This window comes from Esox lucius, chromosome 6, assembly GCF_011004845.1.
Source record: "Esox lucius isolate fEsoLuc1 chromosome 6, fEsoLuc1.pri, whole genome shotgun sequence".
NCBI classification, from domain to species: domain Eukaryota; kingdom Metazoa; phylum Chordata; class Actinopteri; order Esociformes; family Esocidae; genus Esox; species Esox lucius.
The window spans coordinates 6,875,048-6,891,014 of NC_047574.1; the positions used below are offsets into that span (position 1 = coordinate 6,875,048).

General features: G+C 43.8%; 1 protein-coding gene across 1 annotated transcript; it reads right to left on the reverse strand.

Annotated features, from left to right (window-relative positions):
• Positions 1–10,053: 10,053 nt before the first annotated feature.
• bub3 (BUB3 mitotic checkpoint protein) lies at positions 10,054–15,575 on the reverse strand. The gene is made up of 7 exons (XM_010868924.5): positions 15,390–15,575; positions 14,654–14,848; positions 14,394–14,463; positions 14,143–14,294; positions 13,860–14,018; positions 13,101–13,278; positions 10,054–12,851 (listed from the first exon to the last, which is right to left on the reverse strand). Exons 2-7 carry the CDS (start codon positions 14,846–14,848, stop codon positions 12,631–12,633), a joined length of 975 nt encoding a protein of 324 aa, XP_010867226.1. The 5' UTR covers positions 15,390–15,575; the 3' UTR covers positions 10,054–12,630.
• Positions 15,576–15,967: the final 392 nt, after the last annotated feature.

Sequence of the window (15,967 nt, forward strand, 5' to 3'; positions counted from 1 at the left end):
AAACCAGCGTCCTGTCCCCGTTGGTCCTCGGGTGTGACCGCAGGCGGGGCTGTCTCGCCGCGAGACTTTGAGGTCAACTCGTGTCCGTGTAATAATGGACGGCCCGCTCTCCTTCGGGGTCAAGTATTTCACAGATACAGTTTGTTTTTATCTTGTTTTCCTGATTTCTTTTGTTTTCCCACATCAACTGTTCCATGTCAATCTGAACATTCTTTTAATTTATTCTATATTTTGCTCAGTCAACCTCCTAACTCCTCCTAACTAGTCAAGAAGTGTTGACACTGGTCGATTCACTTGACTGATACTGTAAATATATTAACCCTTTCATCGACAGTGGTAATGACAGGAAGACAGGTGAAAAGGAAACGTTCTGGTGGAGACGGGAGTGATCACCGCCAGACCCCGACTCCACTGAAATGTTAACACGAAAAGGCTTTTAAAAGGGGTGATGAAATGAAATCAGCTCTTAGTTGAAACAAGATGGCAGTGTGCTGGGTTGGCTCCTGTCTGTATTCAATTGGTACTGAAGACAGCTAGAAAGGCAGGGTGGTTTTACCTTTGACCCCAACCTGCTCAGCCCTCTCTGGGAGCTTTGTCACTGTACACAGGGTAACATCATAAAGGTCAACATGCTCTTCTCAAACATAATATTTTCTGAGAAGCAAGCCAGTCAGGCCCGGTGAGAGCCCTAGACATTAAATGGTGTTGTTTCTGAGGTAAATGTTCTGTTTGTTCTGAGCAGCGAAACAGACAGACAGTGTACTCTGCAAGACCATTGGAAGGAATTCTGCTGTGATTGCTAACCCAAACACACACGCATGCACTTAGCACTTGAATACACCCACACAATACACATACACAAACTAGCTGATGACTGGAACACACACACACACACTCACCACAAACACACACCACCATCATGAGGTGTTGAAGTTGTCAGTATATTTATTTCTGGTACTTGACACCACCGGGAAGGGAGGAAGTGGTGCATCTCATTCATCCCAATGGGACTGTAGTGTGTGCCGGGTCATCATCTAAGTGAACTTCCTGTTTTTTTTTTTTAGCACCTGTCTTGAGAAAAAGGGGTTTGCTCTGATTACAATATGAGCGGAAGCATTGTGCCAATATTCTCCTCAGTTGTGGTAAATGTTGATGTATTATCGGTAAAACAGTCAGCTGAGATCCTACTCTAGAGCCATGAGGATGAGGATGATGATGATCTAGACCAGTCAGACATTATTTGCTCCTATGCCACTGGGAACGCGAAGGCAAAATAACATTGTTCTATTCTTCTCCGGGCAATATCTCGGATTAATGGAACCATTAGAATGGCTCATACCAAAGCTCTGTTTATTCTAGCAAAACCAGCCGACGTGCATTATACATGAAAAAAAAACATACAAAATTGGTTGGAGAAAGAGGGGGAAAAAATGAAAGTGTTCATCCTCACTGACCTCTTAATTAAGGAACATCACACACCACATTTCTCAGTTACTGGACAGTCACACCCACCAGTAAGTAAGTAAGAGCAAATTTTTTTTCCAATGACAATGACACTATTTACTATTACCTGTTTGGTTCTGTTCTTAAAATATGGGTTTACCAAGAGGTTAAGAGTACTTATGGCCAAAGTAGTAATGCATTACCGTAATACCTTTCTTTTTCAGACCGAAGCATCTTTTGATATATATATATTTTTTTGGGGGGGGGGGTGATGATAAAAGTGTCATTGTGTGAAAATGAAATAATTTGCGGTCCCATTTCACAGGCTTTTACATGACGCCTGTCTGTGGTGAATGATGAAAGGCAACCTACAGACAGAGCCCTTTCTCTGATGCCCAGAGCTCTGCCCCTGTCATTTCTGATATTTCATTATAAGCCAACAAAGCATTTCAAGTATTTTTATTTCTCCCAAAAGCAACTAAATGTTTTTTTTTCACCTTTATCTTTTCCTTCATATTGCTCATACAGTAATTGCGGTGTGTAAAATGGGTCAGATAGGCTGCTCTGGGGGCCTTATCCTTAGAAAATATGAAAGGGCTACTTAGTAAAGAAAGTACTGTATGGGCTACAAAAAGACAGAGGCTGAGTCCCAAATGACACCCTACTCCCTTCCTAGTGCACTGTTTTTAAAGAGGGTTTTATGGGCAGTCACACACTACCTGGTGAATAGGGAGCCACTTCAGACATGAACAGAGAGGAGAAAAAGATGCTTAATGTTGCATTAAAAAGGAAAGAGAGGGACAGAATCTGGAACCGGGCCCAGCGGCCCAGACAATGACCAACACTCCAACCTCTATTAAAAGCATCGCACTTGTTAAAAACCTGCAGATGAATAAAAGAGGACGCCTGTGAGCGAAATTAAGCTTTCACTGCCCATTACTGAGGAGAAGGTGCTCAGGCTCGGACGGACGTCTTTGTGCTTCTGCACAAGGGCCGCGTCCTGTTTGCCAACCTATTACCTACATGTTGGCGCCCTATTGCGTGCACTAGCAGTCCCTTCGCGGTTCGCGCCAGGATATTGGAATAAGATACACCAGCCCTCGGCATCGGGCGGGGGGGGGAGAGAAACACTGCTACGTCGCAATGCCCACTTGCGTTGGAGACCCGTGTTTGACGCGGTTATTACATTACCATATTACATTATCAATCGCAGTTGTACCATTACTGCCTGAGTGCAACGGGGTGCTGTTGGAGGATCTCTGGAATACGTTGCAATATAGCTTTTGAGTTGCCAGATGTTAAATGTATGAATAATTTGCTTAGCATAAGAACACCTATTATCTATATATATATATATGTGTGTGTGTTCTACTATATATGTGTATATACTAGAATTTCATACCGTGGAATTTATTTAGCAATATTCAGTAATTCTGTTATTTTCACACTGCTGATGATTAGATTCTAGTTTTTGCAATGTGGCCCTATCCCATCAACCCAGTATTTGGACTAAAAGGTGGTGTTAGTTATGAGAAGAGTTGTGCTGTATACAGGTTTCTTTTCCCATCCTTCACCTGTGTGTGTGTGCGTGCGTGCGTGCGCGTGTCTATGATTCAGTGTGTGCCTGCGTGCTTGTGATTTCCCTGGTTATGCGTGCTATTTACAAGGTTAAAAATAACACACACACGCATGCATACACACATAAATAATACAACAGCAAACACGCGTACACACACACACACACACACAGAGCATACGACATCCATCTTGTCCAAACACCCGCGTTATTAGTCTGTCCCCTACTCCAAATGAATCACTCACTGAACATAATGCTGTTGGAATGTGACAATTCCTCACATGATATTGGGAAGTGTGGAGATCAATAAATAAACATAACAGCAGAACACTGTGGAGTAGAGAATGGCTGGAGCTGGAATGCTCCTGGCATGGTTCTAGAATCTGAAATCAACCTCCATCCATTCCAGCATTCGGTCATCTGGTCTGTCATCACTTAATCTGCTAATAAATGGACTGGCTAGACTGGCCCAAGGCAAGGGACCATCAATAATAACATAACAGCGTGTGGATAATGATAAATTAGGTCCTGGCTGAGGGTTTTAAATGGGCCAGTGCCTGGATGGATGAATGCATTGCCAGTCTGAAACAAAAGCCATTTTGACTGAGCTACAGAATTCACATTAGTTTAGCAAATCTACATCTGGATCAATGGGACAACCTTTTATGAGGGGATCACTAATAGGCCTGTTTCGTGCGACCTCTAAACAGGCTGTTAGTGGCAGAAAAAAGAGGTGGATGACATCTGTTCCACTCCATTGACTTGATATGTTAATAATGTCCAATAATCAAAGTACTGCTTATGAAGTATCTCTATATTTGCCATTGATTTGTAAGTGTCATTGATTTAGCTCTGAGCTGGCCGATAATGCCCTTCCAATTTCTATAATTACTCAGGCATAATGTACTGTCTAAAACATATAATAGTGCTAATGTTGGGCAAAGTTGGTTTTAGAATCTAAAATATACCACAGCCTAATGCCTGAACTATACAACAGGAAATATTAGAGGAACAGGGAAGATTAATCTAAACATTTTGTTGAAACCTCCATTTGACACTTTACTGTAGACCCTCGTACCCAGAATTCATTTGTTTTTCTAGACGACTCAGCCAGCCAATGTGATATTAAGAAGGCGTAAATTACCCTGCAACCAGAGCTAATGCTATTGATCGTCCCCAAAGTTTTGAATAGGAGCACCGAAGTGGGCATTAGTGTCCAGCTTTGAAGCTGTCAGAAATCAGGTCTTTAAACATAATGAATCATCTGTCACACCTCCCTGTGAGGAACACACTACACGCACTGGCCTTCACAGTGTAACGGAGAGAACAGTATCGTCCCTCGATGAAGAGTTGCTGGAAAGAGGAAGTTCTGTATGCAACGGTGGGCCCGTTTGAAAACCCGTTTTGGGTACAACACATTTGGTAGGCTACTTACATAATTCATCCCATGCCCATTTGGTTGTCTACTTACACCATCCATCCCTGGCTGTTTGGTAGGCTGCTTTCCCCTCATCTCCCCTTCGCTGTTAGGTAGGCTACCTACATCATCCATCCCTGGCTGTTAGGTAGGCTACCTACATCATCCATCCCTGGCTGTTAGGTAGGCTACCTACATCATCCATCCCTGGCTGTTAGGTAGGCTACCTACATCATCCATCCCTGGCTGTTAGGTAGGCTACCTACATCATCCATCCCTGGCTGTTAGGTAGGCTACCTACATCATCCATCCCTGGCTGTTAGGTAGGCTACCTACATCATCCATCCCTGGCTGTTAGGTAGGCTACCTACATCATCCATCCCTTGCGTTCTGCACACAGTATGTTGCCTGGTTGTTCTAGTTGACCAGCAAAAAAACCCTTTGAGGTGTACATCCAAACTGTATAATATACAACTAATCTGGGTGAGCCAGCGCTGGCCCTTTATTTAAAGTTTCCACAAGTACCAGCCGCAGGTGGACTCATCCATTTTATCATTAATCTTCATTTTTTTTTACTACAGGGACACGTTGACATCCACTGATACTTAACAGAGTAATCCCGGAGAATGAATTGCTGTTAAATGGTATATTCTTCAGGGGATCTTGTTGGTAACGGCTTCATAAAGGCCGCCGGTAACGGAGATGTATTGGTTTAGGTGTAATCTCGCCTGCAGCTGCAGTCACTCAGAGCGGAGCTAGCGAGGGGGAACCTGAGCCTCAAAGATGTGTCCATTAGCTCGGCTAAGCTAACCGTGAATGCTAATAGCAGGAAGGACTAGCAGCAAACCTCAGCCTGTGGCCGTGAACCTATTAAATAACACTGGACTAGAGTTTCATCGCCATAGACCACAATACAAAGAGGTTTCGCCCTGAAAGCCCCCCGACCTGCAATCTGATTTGGGTTTAAACGGGGATAACAAGTAGCTAATTTACACAGAACGTCCCCCGCAGTGTCAGAGTGGCCACTGTCTGTTCCCCCACCCAATTCAAGTGACATAAAATGACGGTAGAAAGAAACTGCCTGTCACATACGAAGCTTACTGCAAGTCGTCCACACAATGCATCAGGCTCTACGGGGTTTCAGTTGGAATTTGTTTTCTGTAGGACGGGGAGCTGGTGGGCATGGCCCCGGGTTCTCGTGAAACCTGACAGGTGCCTCTCCGGGTGGAACACGTTTGTAAGAGAGACAGCCGGGGCATCTATGACAAGTGGTTTCACCCCTGTTGGAAGTTCAGTGATCCGCTTACTGTTTGAGCCTGGCACAGTGTTCGCAGTGTGGAAGGAGAACCTTCTTTTCTTCTGCTAAAGCCTCAAAGATGATAATCCAAGCTGATTTGATTTCAACGGCGACACCCAAAGTTAACAAAACATGATCCTCACTATCAATAACATTTCAAGAGCGAAATGATATACACAATACATTATATATGGTAGTTGAAAATTCCTCTCAGATACAGAAATCTTCAAGCGGGACAGATACAAAAGTTATTTGACTGGCTGCCTGGTTTTCTCTACTGACCTTTGTGAGCTAAAGAGGTCAGCAGTGAGAGTTTTTTGTCTATCCTCTTCAAACATACGACCTCTGTAGCTTCTACATACCCCAGGCTACTAACAGAAGAGTCAAATATGACACCATTGTACTGACAGCCCCTATCCCTCTAATTGACACTCAGGATGTCAGCTAGGTCCAAGTTAAAGAGAGAGTTGTTCATTTACACATCCCACATATGTTCCATGAAAATGAGACAAGTGACAAGCTTTTATTTTCACTGGCCTTTAACATAAGAGTTAAGGTTGGGATGAATGGGTCATAATGTATGTTCTGGTTTTGACCCAGCATTTTTTAGAGACGTGGCCTAAAGTTTGGCCAGAACAAAAGAGTCTGCGTAAATGGACAAGGTTGTTATACGGGACATAACATTCAGAAATATTGTGAAACAGGAGATAACGTTTTGAAATATCAAACAGTAGACGACATTTCGATGTGGTATAAAATGTAAGATAACTTTATGAATTACATCGTTATGATTCTGATTTGGATTGAAACTGAAATAATATCAGTATTTTGTCATTTTCCTTTGCGCAACATTTTGTCCTGTTTTGCAACAGTTCACCCAAACGAACACCACCCGACTCCGCTGAGAGACGATTGGCTGTGAGTGAGTGTGAAACACGGCAACACTTAACATGGCCCTGTGCCCTCAAAACGTCTAATTAGTTTTTAATGTAACTACAATGCTCCTGAGGAGATCTTGTCGGGCCTACCACCTCTCTTTAAAAGCATCCCAGAGGGCCTGGGGCGGTGGTGGGTTGGGGGGGAGATGTGTGTGGTGGCAGGCCACAGCCAGGGCTATGGTGGGGGGAGAGCTCCGGTTACCCCCCCCCTCCCAGCAGTGTCGGGATGTATAGTCGGCCGGACGCCAAGACTCTATCCACCCTACGTCTCCATATTTCTCTGACACTGTATAGTGTGTTGACATCCCAGTGAGCAAGACGTTTGGTCAGCCATGTTGCTGATGGACACGGCAATATGAGGGTTGAGAAGGGGTTGTTTTATTCTGCTGCTGGTGTTGACCGCACATTAGAGACCATATTGTCCTCCGCTGCATGTTTCTGCCTTGTAGTCTTTGTCCCAGCCACTATGCTTCTAACCACCCCTTTAAAAATGATGGTTTTATGAAATACATTTGATTATCTAGACTCCTTGCAAACTAAACTGATTATAGCCTCGACGAGGTTCGAATAAGATAACCCCTAAAATGATGACCCCTTCTTTGTGAAGCTGAGCAAGAAAGGCTGTGTAAAATAAACAATATATGTAATCAGTTGTTTTATGCACAATAATGTGGCAGAAATATGACTTTTTTATTCATTATATTTCACAGAGAAAATATGTAATGTTGACAAGTAACATGTTTTCTCAAAACAATAGTTGTCAGAATGGTTGGTACACAATGATTTTTATAAATAAAATCAAACAAAATGTAATCCATACTAAAATCTATACTCTTCTAAGTACAGTCCATCTCAGTCTTAAAGAACTGTATTTTGGCCTTCCATTTACGCACACATAACATGAAGTTAAAATGTATTTGTCATGTTCATGGGAAAAAGCAAAGAACTCACAAATGAAAAAGCAAATTATTTTTGACTTTCTTAAATCCATTAGTGGGTAAATAAAGAAATGTACATATACCACTTACCACTGTGATGGTAGGAGTTGCAAAACCTGTGGGACGGAGTAAAACCCAACCAGAGGACAGAGTGAGAAACCAAAGGTCACATTTTCAGACCAAAGGTCACATATAGAACCCTCTGCATCCAGTTAGACACCACTAGGCCAGGCCAGTAGCATATTTGGAAAGGTTAGCAGAAAGAAAAAAAATATTGAGAGCAACCAAAGACATTTAATCGCAGTGCAATTCAGCATCGTCACTTGGATGGGAACCGAATAGAGCTATTTGATGCAGAACCCAGCGGTGCATTCTGCATCAACCGAATAGAGCTATTTGATGCAGAACCCAGCGGTGCATTCTGCATCAAACGGATGTGTGTGTAGGCAAGAACCTCAAATCGACTGCAAAAAATGGTGGTCCATTTTTTTCTTTGATGTCCTTAGTATTTTTTGCTTCAGCTCGTCCCGGCGTCTTAATTAAAGTCAACGGCATCATGAACTCAGAAAAAGTACCAAGTTGTTTTAGCCACAAAAAAAAAGTTATGTATTTTATGTTATGAGACTTGAACTACATATTTGTTCCTCTCTATTTATTGGTAAAGACGGGCAGCATATATCAATACGTGAACTACCAACTCATTGAGCGGACATGCTTTTTTGTGTGAAAAATTTACCTAACTAACTACCTATTTTGTTTAACGTTTTAGTCAGCAGCGCAACATCCAGTCAGTGCATTCCCCTTAAGATAGCCTGGTTAGACAATGACACATTATGACGAAGGTATATTCACCAGCATTGTATATGTGCTCCTGGTGTTAATACAGAGCCCTATCTGCCAAAAACAAATATATAGTCAGAGATGATCGATATTTACAGACGCACCATGTGATTTCCCTGCTTCCACTTGGATTACATTGGTGTTATCAGCTTGGATATAATATTAGAAACCATTTCTGAAAGATTAAGTGTCCGGGGGTGTGTCCCAAACAGCAGCCTTATGGCCTCCCGAGTGCCCTGCTCTCCACCAGAACCTTTGCAGGCCCGATCGGAGAAGCAGCTGTCTGAAGGTCACCCGTGGACATGGAGGTGAACACACGAGCCCGCGCTGTGGTCGGGTCGGACGCACACGACAGCCCTGTGGAGGCACTGAACCCCCGCTAAATTGTCATGTAATGGTTTCAGTGGGCTTCGTGTAGAGACAAACTGTCTGCAAAATGTTGGCGGTTTGAAACTGAACCCACCCGGCCACACGACCAGAGCTGTGGTTGACACGGGATTTGCACTTGGGGGGGGGGGGGGACAAGCTAGAGAACAAGGCAAGAAACAGGAGAGGCAAATGATGACACATTTGTCATACTTACTAAAATGTATTAAAATACTCATTATAAATCATGAATTAACAGATTTTGTCCTAGGTGTCTTTTCAAGATCCTGACGTATGTACTTTGGGGGACCATAGAAAGAGTAGCAACAGTCCAATGAACATGACAAACTCCTCACTCTTATCCAAATCTATGCTAGGAGGAACCCGTACCATAGCATTGTAACCCAGTCCCCAGAGTCTATTTCGATGGAATAAAACATCCACAAAAAAAATAATACCAGTCGTTTGGAGTGGTTAAGTGTCATGTGTTTTATTGTATTATATGATCTAAGGTCCTCTAGCAACGTCTATGAAAACCCAGTCCTACTTGCAAAAATGACAGCTAGACATGCAGTTATTCCCATTATCATTTCTCAAAACCCTGACTAACAATGTGTAGGTTTCTCAAATTGACTGTTTCTTACCATTCATCTTGGCTTCATTAAAAGCCAAGCCACTGAAAATGTTAATTGCTTCAAATGCAACTGACAAAAGATTGGTTAAATTAGCCTATTTTGTCTCCACAACAGAATGCAGAAGTAGCAATCTCTAACTGCTCCAATGCCCAGTAAAGGAACTTAATTTTCTCATTTGGGAGGAAGCAATGATGACAGGAAATGAGGTAATTTACTGTAGTCAACTCTACACAACAAACCCAGACAGCCTTTCTGCCTGGTTTCTGAATGGGTGATTATCCGTAGGTTAAATTAATGCCATTTCATATTGAGCTCAAGTCAGAAAACCCAAACGAGAAAGACTGAGTCATTATGAGCAATCATGAGAATTAGTAACATAATTTAACCAAACGAACAAATAATTTTCAGGATATTGAAGAAGCAGCCGGGGCCATTAGAAAATTTTTATCTCTTGAATAGAATAATTGCCATCTTTATCTACGACTCTCTCTGCTCCTCCCTGAGCTGAATGGTTTCAGAAATTGCATTAACGTTTGATAGAAAATCTGCTCTGAACACAGTAATCAAGGGCCAAACAACAGAAGAGAATCCACTACGTCCCCATTTTCCTGCCAGGAAAACACATTTATTTATTTATTTTTCCAACACAATCCAATTTCTGTGCAGCAAAAGCTACAAATCTGTGTTGTTCATTCAGACTTGTCATCGATCACTAAGGTAACGACGAAAGTGATGATATTCCAGCACTAAAACATTTGCCGTAGAAAAATACAAATGTGGGACATTCTGCAGACAACCAGAGTACTCTGGTTTAGAACCTAGGCTTGTATAGTGACCATTTTCAATATTTTCAAAAGCAAGTCGTTCAGTTCAGGGTTTGTCATCGAACAGTAAAAAGATAAAAACAAAAACAACAGCGTAGATAACCGAGAAATTAAATACTTAAACTTTCAAAAAGTTGCCATTTAGAATGAAAGGCACCCCCACTTAAAGCGGCATACATTGTCTACAGCGGTCTACTCAGTGCAGTGGCTCTCCTCCGAGTGGGATGGATGTGCTTTACAAAATGACATCTCCAGATGTCTATCAGCAGAGGTCAGAGTCAATGGCCAAGTGGAGACAGAGCCCAAGGCAACTTCAGTGGATTGCTTTCCCTCCCTCAACACCTGACCGTACTGAGACAAGAACACAAACCTTCCTTTAAACACAGCCCTCATCTTGGCTGTTAAGAGTCTCACCCTGAAGAGAACATACACCCTTAACATTAAATAATTCACAGGGTGAGTACATTTTCTATTTACATTGTTTACTTTTTATTCAAAGCACAAAAGGTTTTTTGCTTCAACACGATGGTAGCAGAAATCCACTGATACATATTAGTCTTGTAATGCATTATCTACATTTGGTAAATGTTGAATTTAATTTAGAAAAATGAAAAACATTCACATCAGACTGAACAGACTTAAATTAAAGAAAGAATTGTGGACCGCATAACACCACAAAGTAGAGAATTAAGAAGAGAAAAAAAAGAAATAAAAGGAAAACTCAAATAAAACAGAGTAAAGAAAACAAAAGTAAAGAGATGAATGAGAAAATGACTGGGATAAACACATTAATGGTATTTCAAATGGATTCCAGCAGAAATACATCTCAGTGGGGAGGGGGGGGGGGGCATTAAAGGTGGAAACACTGAGAATATCCTGTTTTTAATGTGTTCCAAGTCAACTTAGTTTCACACTTGAGGAAGAAAGTTGACAAGAAACCATTTGAAGGACCACGGTGTTAGATTGACTGGAGTGCCTTCACCCCATCAGTCTCCAATTCGTGCTGCTTTTCTGTCCTGGTTCACACTCAAACACACTGTGTTGGTGTGAAACATACATTTTCCTCCATGCGAGGAAGTAAAAACACTTTATTTCCATTATTTTCACTTAAGTAATACAGCCAAATAAAGAGTTATAAGTTGACTTTTTTTTTGGGTTGTTGAATCAAATCAATTAGGCAGAGTGAAATAGAATAGGCCTAATAAATGTAGGGTTTGCTAGCCTTCGTAATTTCCCTCCACTGCCTCTTGACGTAGCCCAGACTACTGAAAACACAGCTGCTGGCTCAATGCAACCTTTTCATCTGTGAACGAAGGGCCGGTCCCATCTGTTATGATATGGCGAGACGGGACTGAAACCTTGTTACAGCCTTCTGTAATTCACTTTAAGAGAGGAACAGGTCCAGAGAGTTGCCTGTCTTTATGCTTTGCCAATTGCTTTAGAACTCAGCCTATCCAATCAAGTCAGCCTATGATCCTGCATCTCGTCACAGAATTACCTACGAAAAAGTATTCCCCTCTTTAAGGGATAAACTGAAAGGAAACTACATTAACCTGCTAAAACCGTTATTACCGTGACTACAGATAGTATTGAAAACTGTTACTGCAGTAATTCTGTTTTGGCTTTATGAAAACAGATGAACACAAATCTATTGGCATGGTTTTCTAAAATAAGGTTATTCCTTTTCAATTGCTCTGAGAGGAGTTCCGCAACTAAACACAATCTCCCAAAACGAAACAGGGAGGGCAGGGCTAGGCAATGGAAAAATCAGTGTGCGTGGTCTTTCAGTTTGATAGTAGAGATCCATTTTAATATGAACAGACTGGGCCTAAAAAGAGAACACTACATCCAACAAACATGGGCAGTGGAGGAGGTCTTTCATGGTCCAGTTTGTTTCTTTTAGTCTCTTATCGCTGTAATAGAAGCACACATCCAGGAACATGTGCAGATAAGGGGGTAGCCATTTTCTCAAGCTCTCATCTGTCTGTCAGCTGTGGGATATTGAAACGGTGGAGGGAGCTAGATACAGATCGTCAGAGGAGTACCGCAGCAGCCGGCACGCGCTCCTGGTCAATGCAGCCATTCAGGAACGTCCAGCGAGAGAGAGTGCGAGCAGACAGGAACGCGGCCGGTCGGCGGTACCATCCAGGGAACAGGCCGCAGGGAACACAAACTGGGTCACTCATTCACACTGTAGGGCCGAGCCGAATCACACCGGGGCCTGGCCCAGAGACAGGCCCGCTAGGTCCACACTGCGAGTCACCAGCTACGTAAGGGGACAACGGCCGAAACAGTGCCGGCACAGCGCGGTCGGTAAATCGGGGCGGCCCTACACTGTGAACGAGAGCCGACCGACTCACTTGGGCTTGGTCTCCGCGTCCGTGACCTGGCGGATGAATACGGCGTCCTCGGGGTGGTTAATGTCTCCCTGCTCCTGCATGTAGGAGGAGGCGATGGCCAGGGTGGAGCCGTCGTTGCTGAAGGCCAGGGAGGCGATGGAGGTGGGGTAGCGGTGGAACTGGCACAGGCGCTTCTTATTGAAGGGATCCCAGATGTTGACAAAACCGTCTGAGCCACCTGGCAGAGGGAGAGCGTATCAAGGTCAACTGGGGGGGGGGGGGGGGGGGGGGGGGGGGGGGGGGGGGGGGCTATTAACAGAACTCCGAATAGTTGGGATTCGGAAGATTAACGTGTGACAAAACAGGATCTGGACCATACAGTAACAGAAAGTGTAGTAACAGAGTGCTGTCCGAATCACGAATGGACAACTTCTACGGAAAGTAGAGGTGTGTTGAAACCAAGCACGGGGGGGGGGGGGGGCATTACCTGTGGCGAAGGTGTTGTGAACACTGTGGAAGGATATGGCATTGACAGGGTAAACCTGCTCGATTCCGTTCTCCTTCAGCCGGTGACACTTGAAGGCGTACTTCTTCTTCTGCACCTCCTGGCTGGGATCCAGGTACTCCACAGCAACACGACCTTCGATCGAACTCAAGACGTAGCCCTGCGCACGCAGAAACAACAGCAAGACACGTGAGCGTCTCCGTGACGGACATGGACGTGTGAATCTCGGCTGGAGGTTTAGTTTGGGATTATGTTAGCACAGTTTTAAGCCATTTCCCCAGAGTCAGGTGAATTCAATGTAGATACAACTTGTGTGTCTGCATCCAGTTGAAGCAGCATTGTGTAGAGATTTCCCACTTATATTTGCAGTAATATAAGAATGTCTAAAATGCATCTTCAGTTATTGTGGATTGACATTTTGTTTCACAACATTTCCACCCCAGAAATATTTCCACAGATCAGGCCAATCACTGATCAGGCCAAGAGTGTCTGCTTTTTGAGGAATAACGGAGTCAGCCCTTGCTTGCAGCACGAAACACATACAGGCCTAATATAAGACTAAACTATATTAACACAATGCACTTAAAACTGGAGCCTAATGTTTTTAAGTCGGGGGCAGTATGCAGAGTGTGTTGTGCGTGTTAATCAGAAAGACAGAGACCAACTGTGGAGGAGGCAGTGTGTATAACAAGCAGACGGGACTTCCCTCTGATACGACTGAACCCCGGCTGATGGGTTTACCTGTTTGTTTGGGAACGCCCTGATGGCACGTGTCTGGTACTTGAGACTGGACTCTCTCCTCTGCTGGACGTAGCCCATGTTCCTGAGGTCCCAGACCAGCACCCTCCTCCCGGCTGTCCCCACAATGAGACGGTCCCCCGCCACAGACAGGGTGTACACCTCAGGGACGGGGGGCAGAGAACAGTCTTAGAACGCGTTTACCGCAAGCACCCGCTCGACCAGAACAGCCCGCAGACCAATAGGGCCCGGCATGTACGTCGGACTTCAAGAGCCAGTCCAATACCTTTTCAGGCTGCGTGAAGGTGCCGGCGTTGCAGGGCGTCCGGGGGTCCCACAGCTTGACCGATCTGTCCCAGCTGCCCGTCACCATGACGTTGACCTCTGGACAGTACTCGACACATCGTATGGCAGCGTCGTGTGTCCCAACTATTGTATCTAGAACAGGGGCAGAGAATATAGACCTTAAAACTATGTCACTTGAACACTGACGAGACGCCCACAAACCATGTAGCGACGTCAGACTGGCAGACATACCTTGGTCTGTATTTAAGTCATGGGTTTTCAACTGTGTGTCCAGCCCCCCACTCCAGGCATGAGTAGGGTCCTGTAGGGCAGAAGACGCAACGGACTCAAACTCACTCTATGGCTAGGGGACACAATTTGCTGAACTGAAAGTGCTTTTAAGAAAATAAAAGGACACACGATGCGGGTTATGCTTTGTGCAAAACCCTGCAAGCGAGTCATGCAACTCTGACTGCTTTGAATCGCTTATGGCAAACAAAACGGTTGCTTACATAGAAAGCACAATCCAGCACTGGCGCCAAGTGTGAATACTTCATCCTCATTGAGTTGCCTGCAACGTCGTAGAGCCTGACAGTAGAGTCCCAAGAGGACACTAGAAGAAACTGGCCTGTGCTCGGGCTAAACTTCACGGCAGAGATGCTATCTTCTGGGCTATTGTTCAGCTTGTATTCGTTCGAGCCAGTCATCTAGAAAGAAAAAACAAGCAATATTAACCCGTACTGCAATAATGTAGAAGCAGTGGGTTTAAAACGACAATAGGTAACTAAGGCCACATCACATGTGTACAGTCGGTCACTCTACCGTTAAAAAACAAACGTGTACATTACGTGTATTGGTAATTCAATAATCAATTAAACGGCTACAGTAGTTGTACTGAAACCGTAGCTTTTTGGGTGGGTATGCCATCGAAAGACAATTTACTAGCTAGTTAGTTAGCTAGCTAACTAATTAGCCAACCAATCTGGCTGTCAGATTTAACATTAACTACCAGGTACAATCACAATTTTACTAAATTCAGTTAGTGTGTCCGAAATCACGAGTTATCTATTTGGTTAATGTTAATCAGCAAGTGAAGTGAGCGTGGAATATGATAGCATATCATAGGCCCAATCCCGCCTGTTAGCTAGCTAACGTTAGTTGGCTAGCTAACGTTAGTTAGCTAACTGCTTACTCGCTAAATATAAACTGATAACGCACTAGCTTATTTAAATTAGATGTTCAACTCACCGTTCTTGTTTTGCGATTATATACCACCGTAAAAAAAATATTAAATATAGCGTTGCTGCTATTTTTGCCAACCGTGGTCGTTGAAGCTCTTTCTTGTGCCTCCGCTTTCGAACCTTTTCGCACAGTGTGGTGATACAACGTGTTGCTGTGATTGGTCAGAACGAATAGCCAACTTTCCCGCTCCGCCGGTGATTCGTTAAAACTTATGTTCCGAAGTCGGGTACATGGGTCATGTGATGCTGGACAGAATGCTTTGGTCCGCTAACGCACACACACACCCCCACACACAGAGTATGTCTTTCTATGCTTGTGCGGACCTGAAAAACCTAAGCTTGACCCAAAAATCCATGTTCCCTGTTCCATAGCCCTAACCTGAACCTAATTCTTATTCTTCTTAAACTTAACCTAGCCCTAACGGCTAACCCTAAAACGAACCGTTTATGACGAACCCTTAAATTAAACCCAACTTGAACACTTTCCTAATACGAAAATTGCATTTTCCCTAGTGGGAACTGACAACAATTTATCCTGCGGCGACGTCTTTCAGGTTTTACTATGGATTTGTGGACACGTATTCA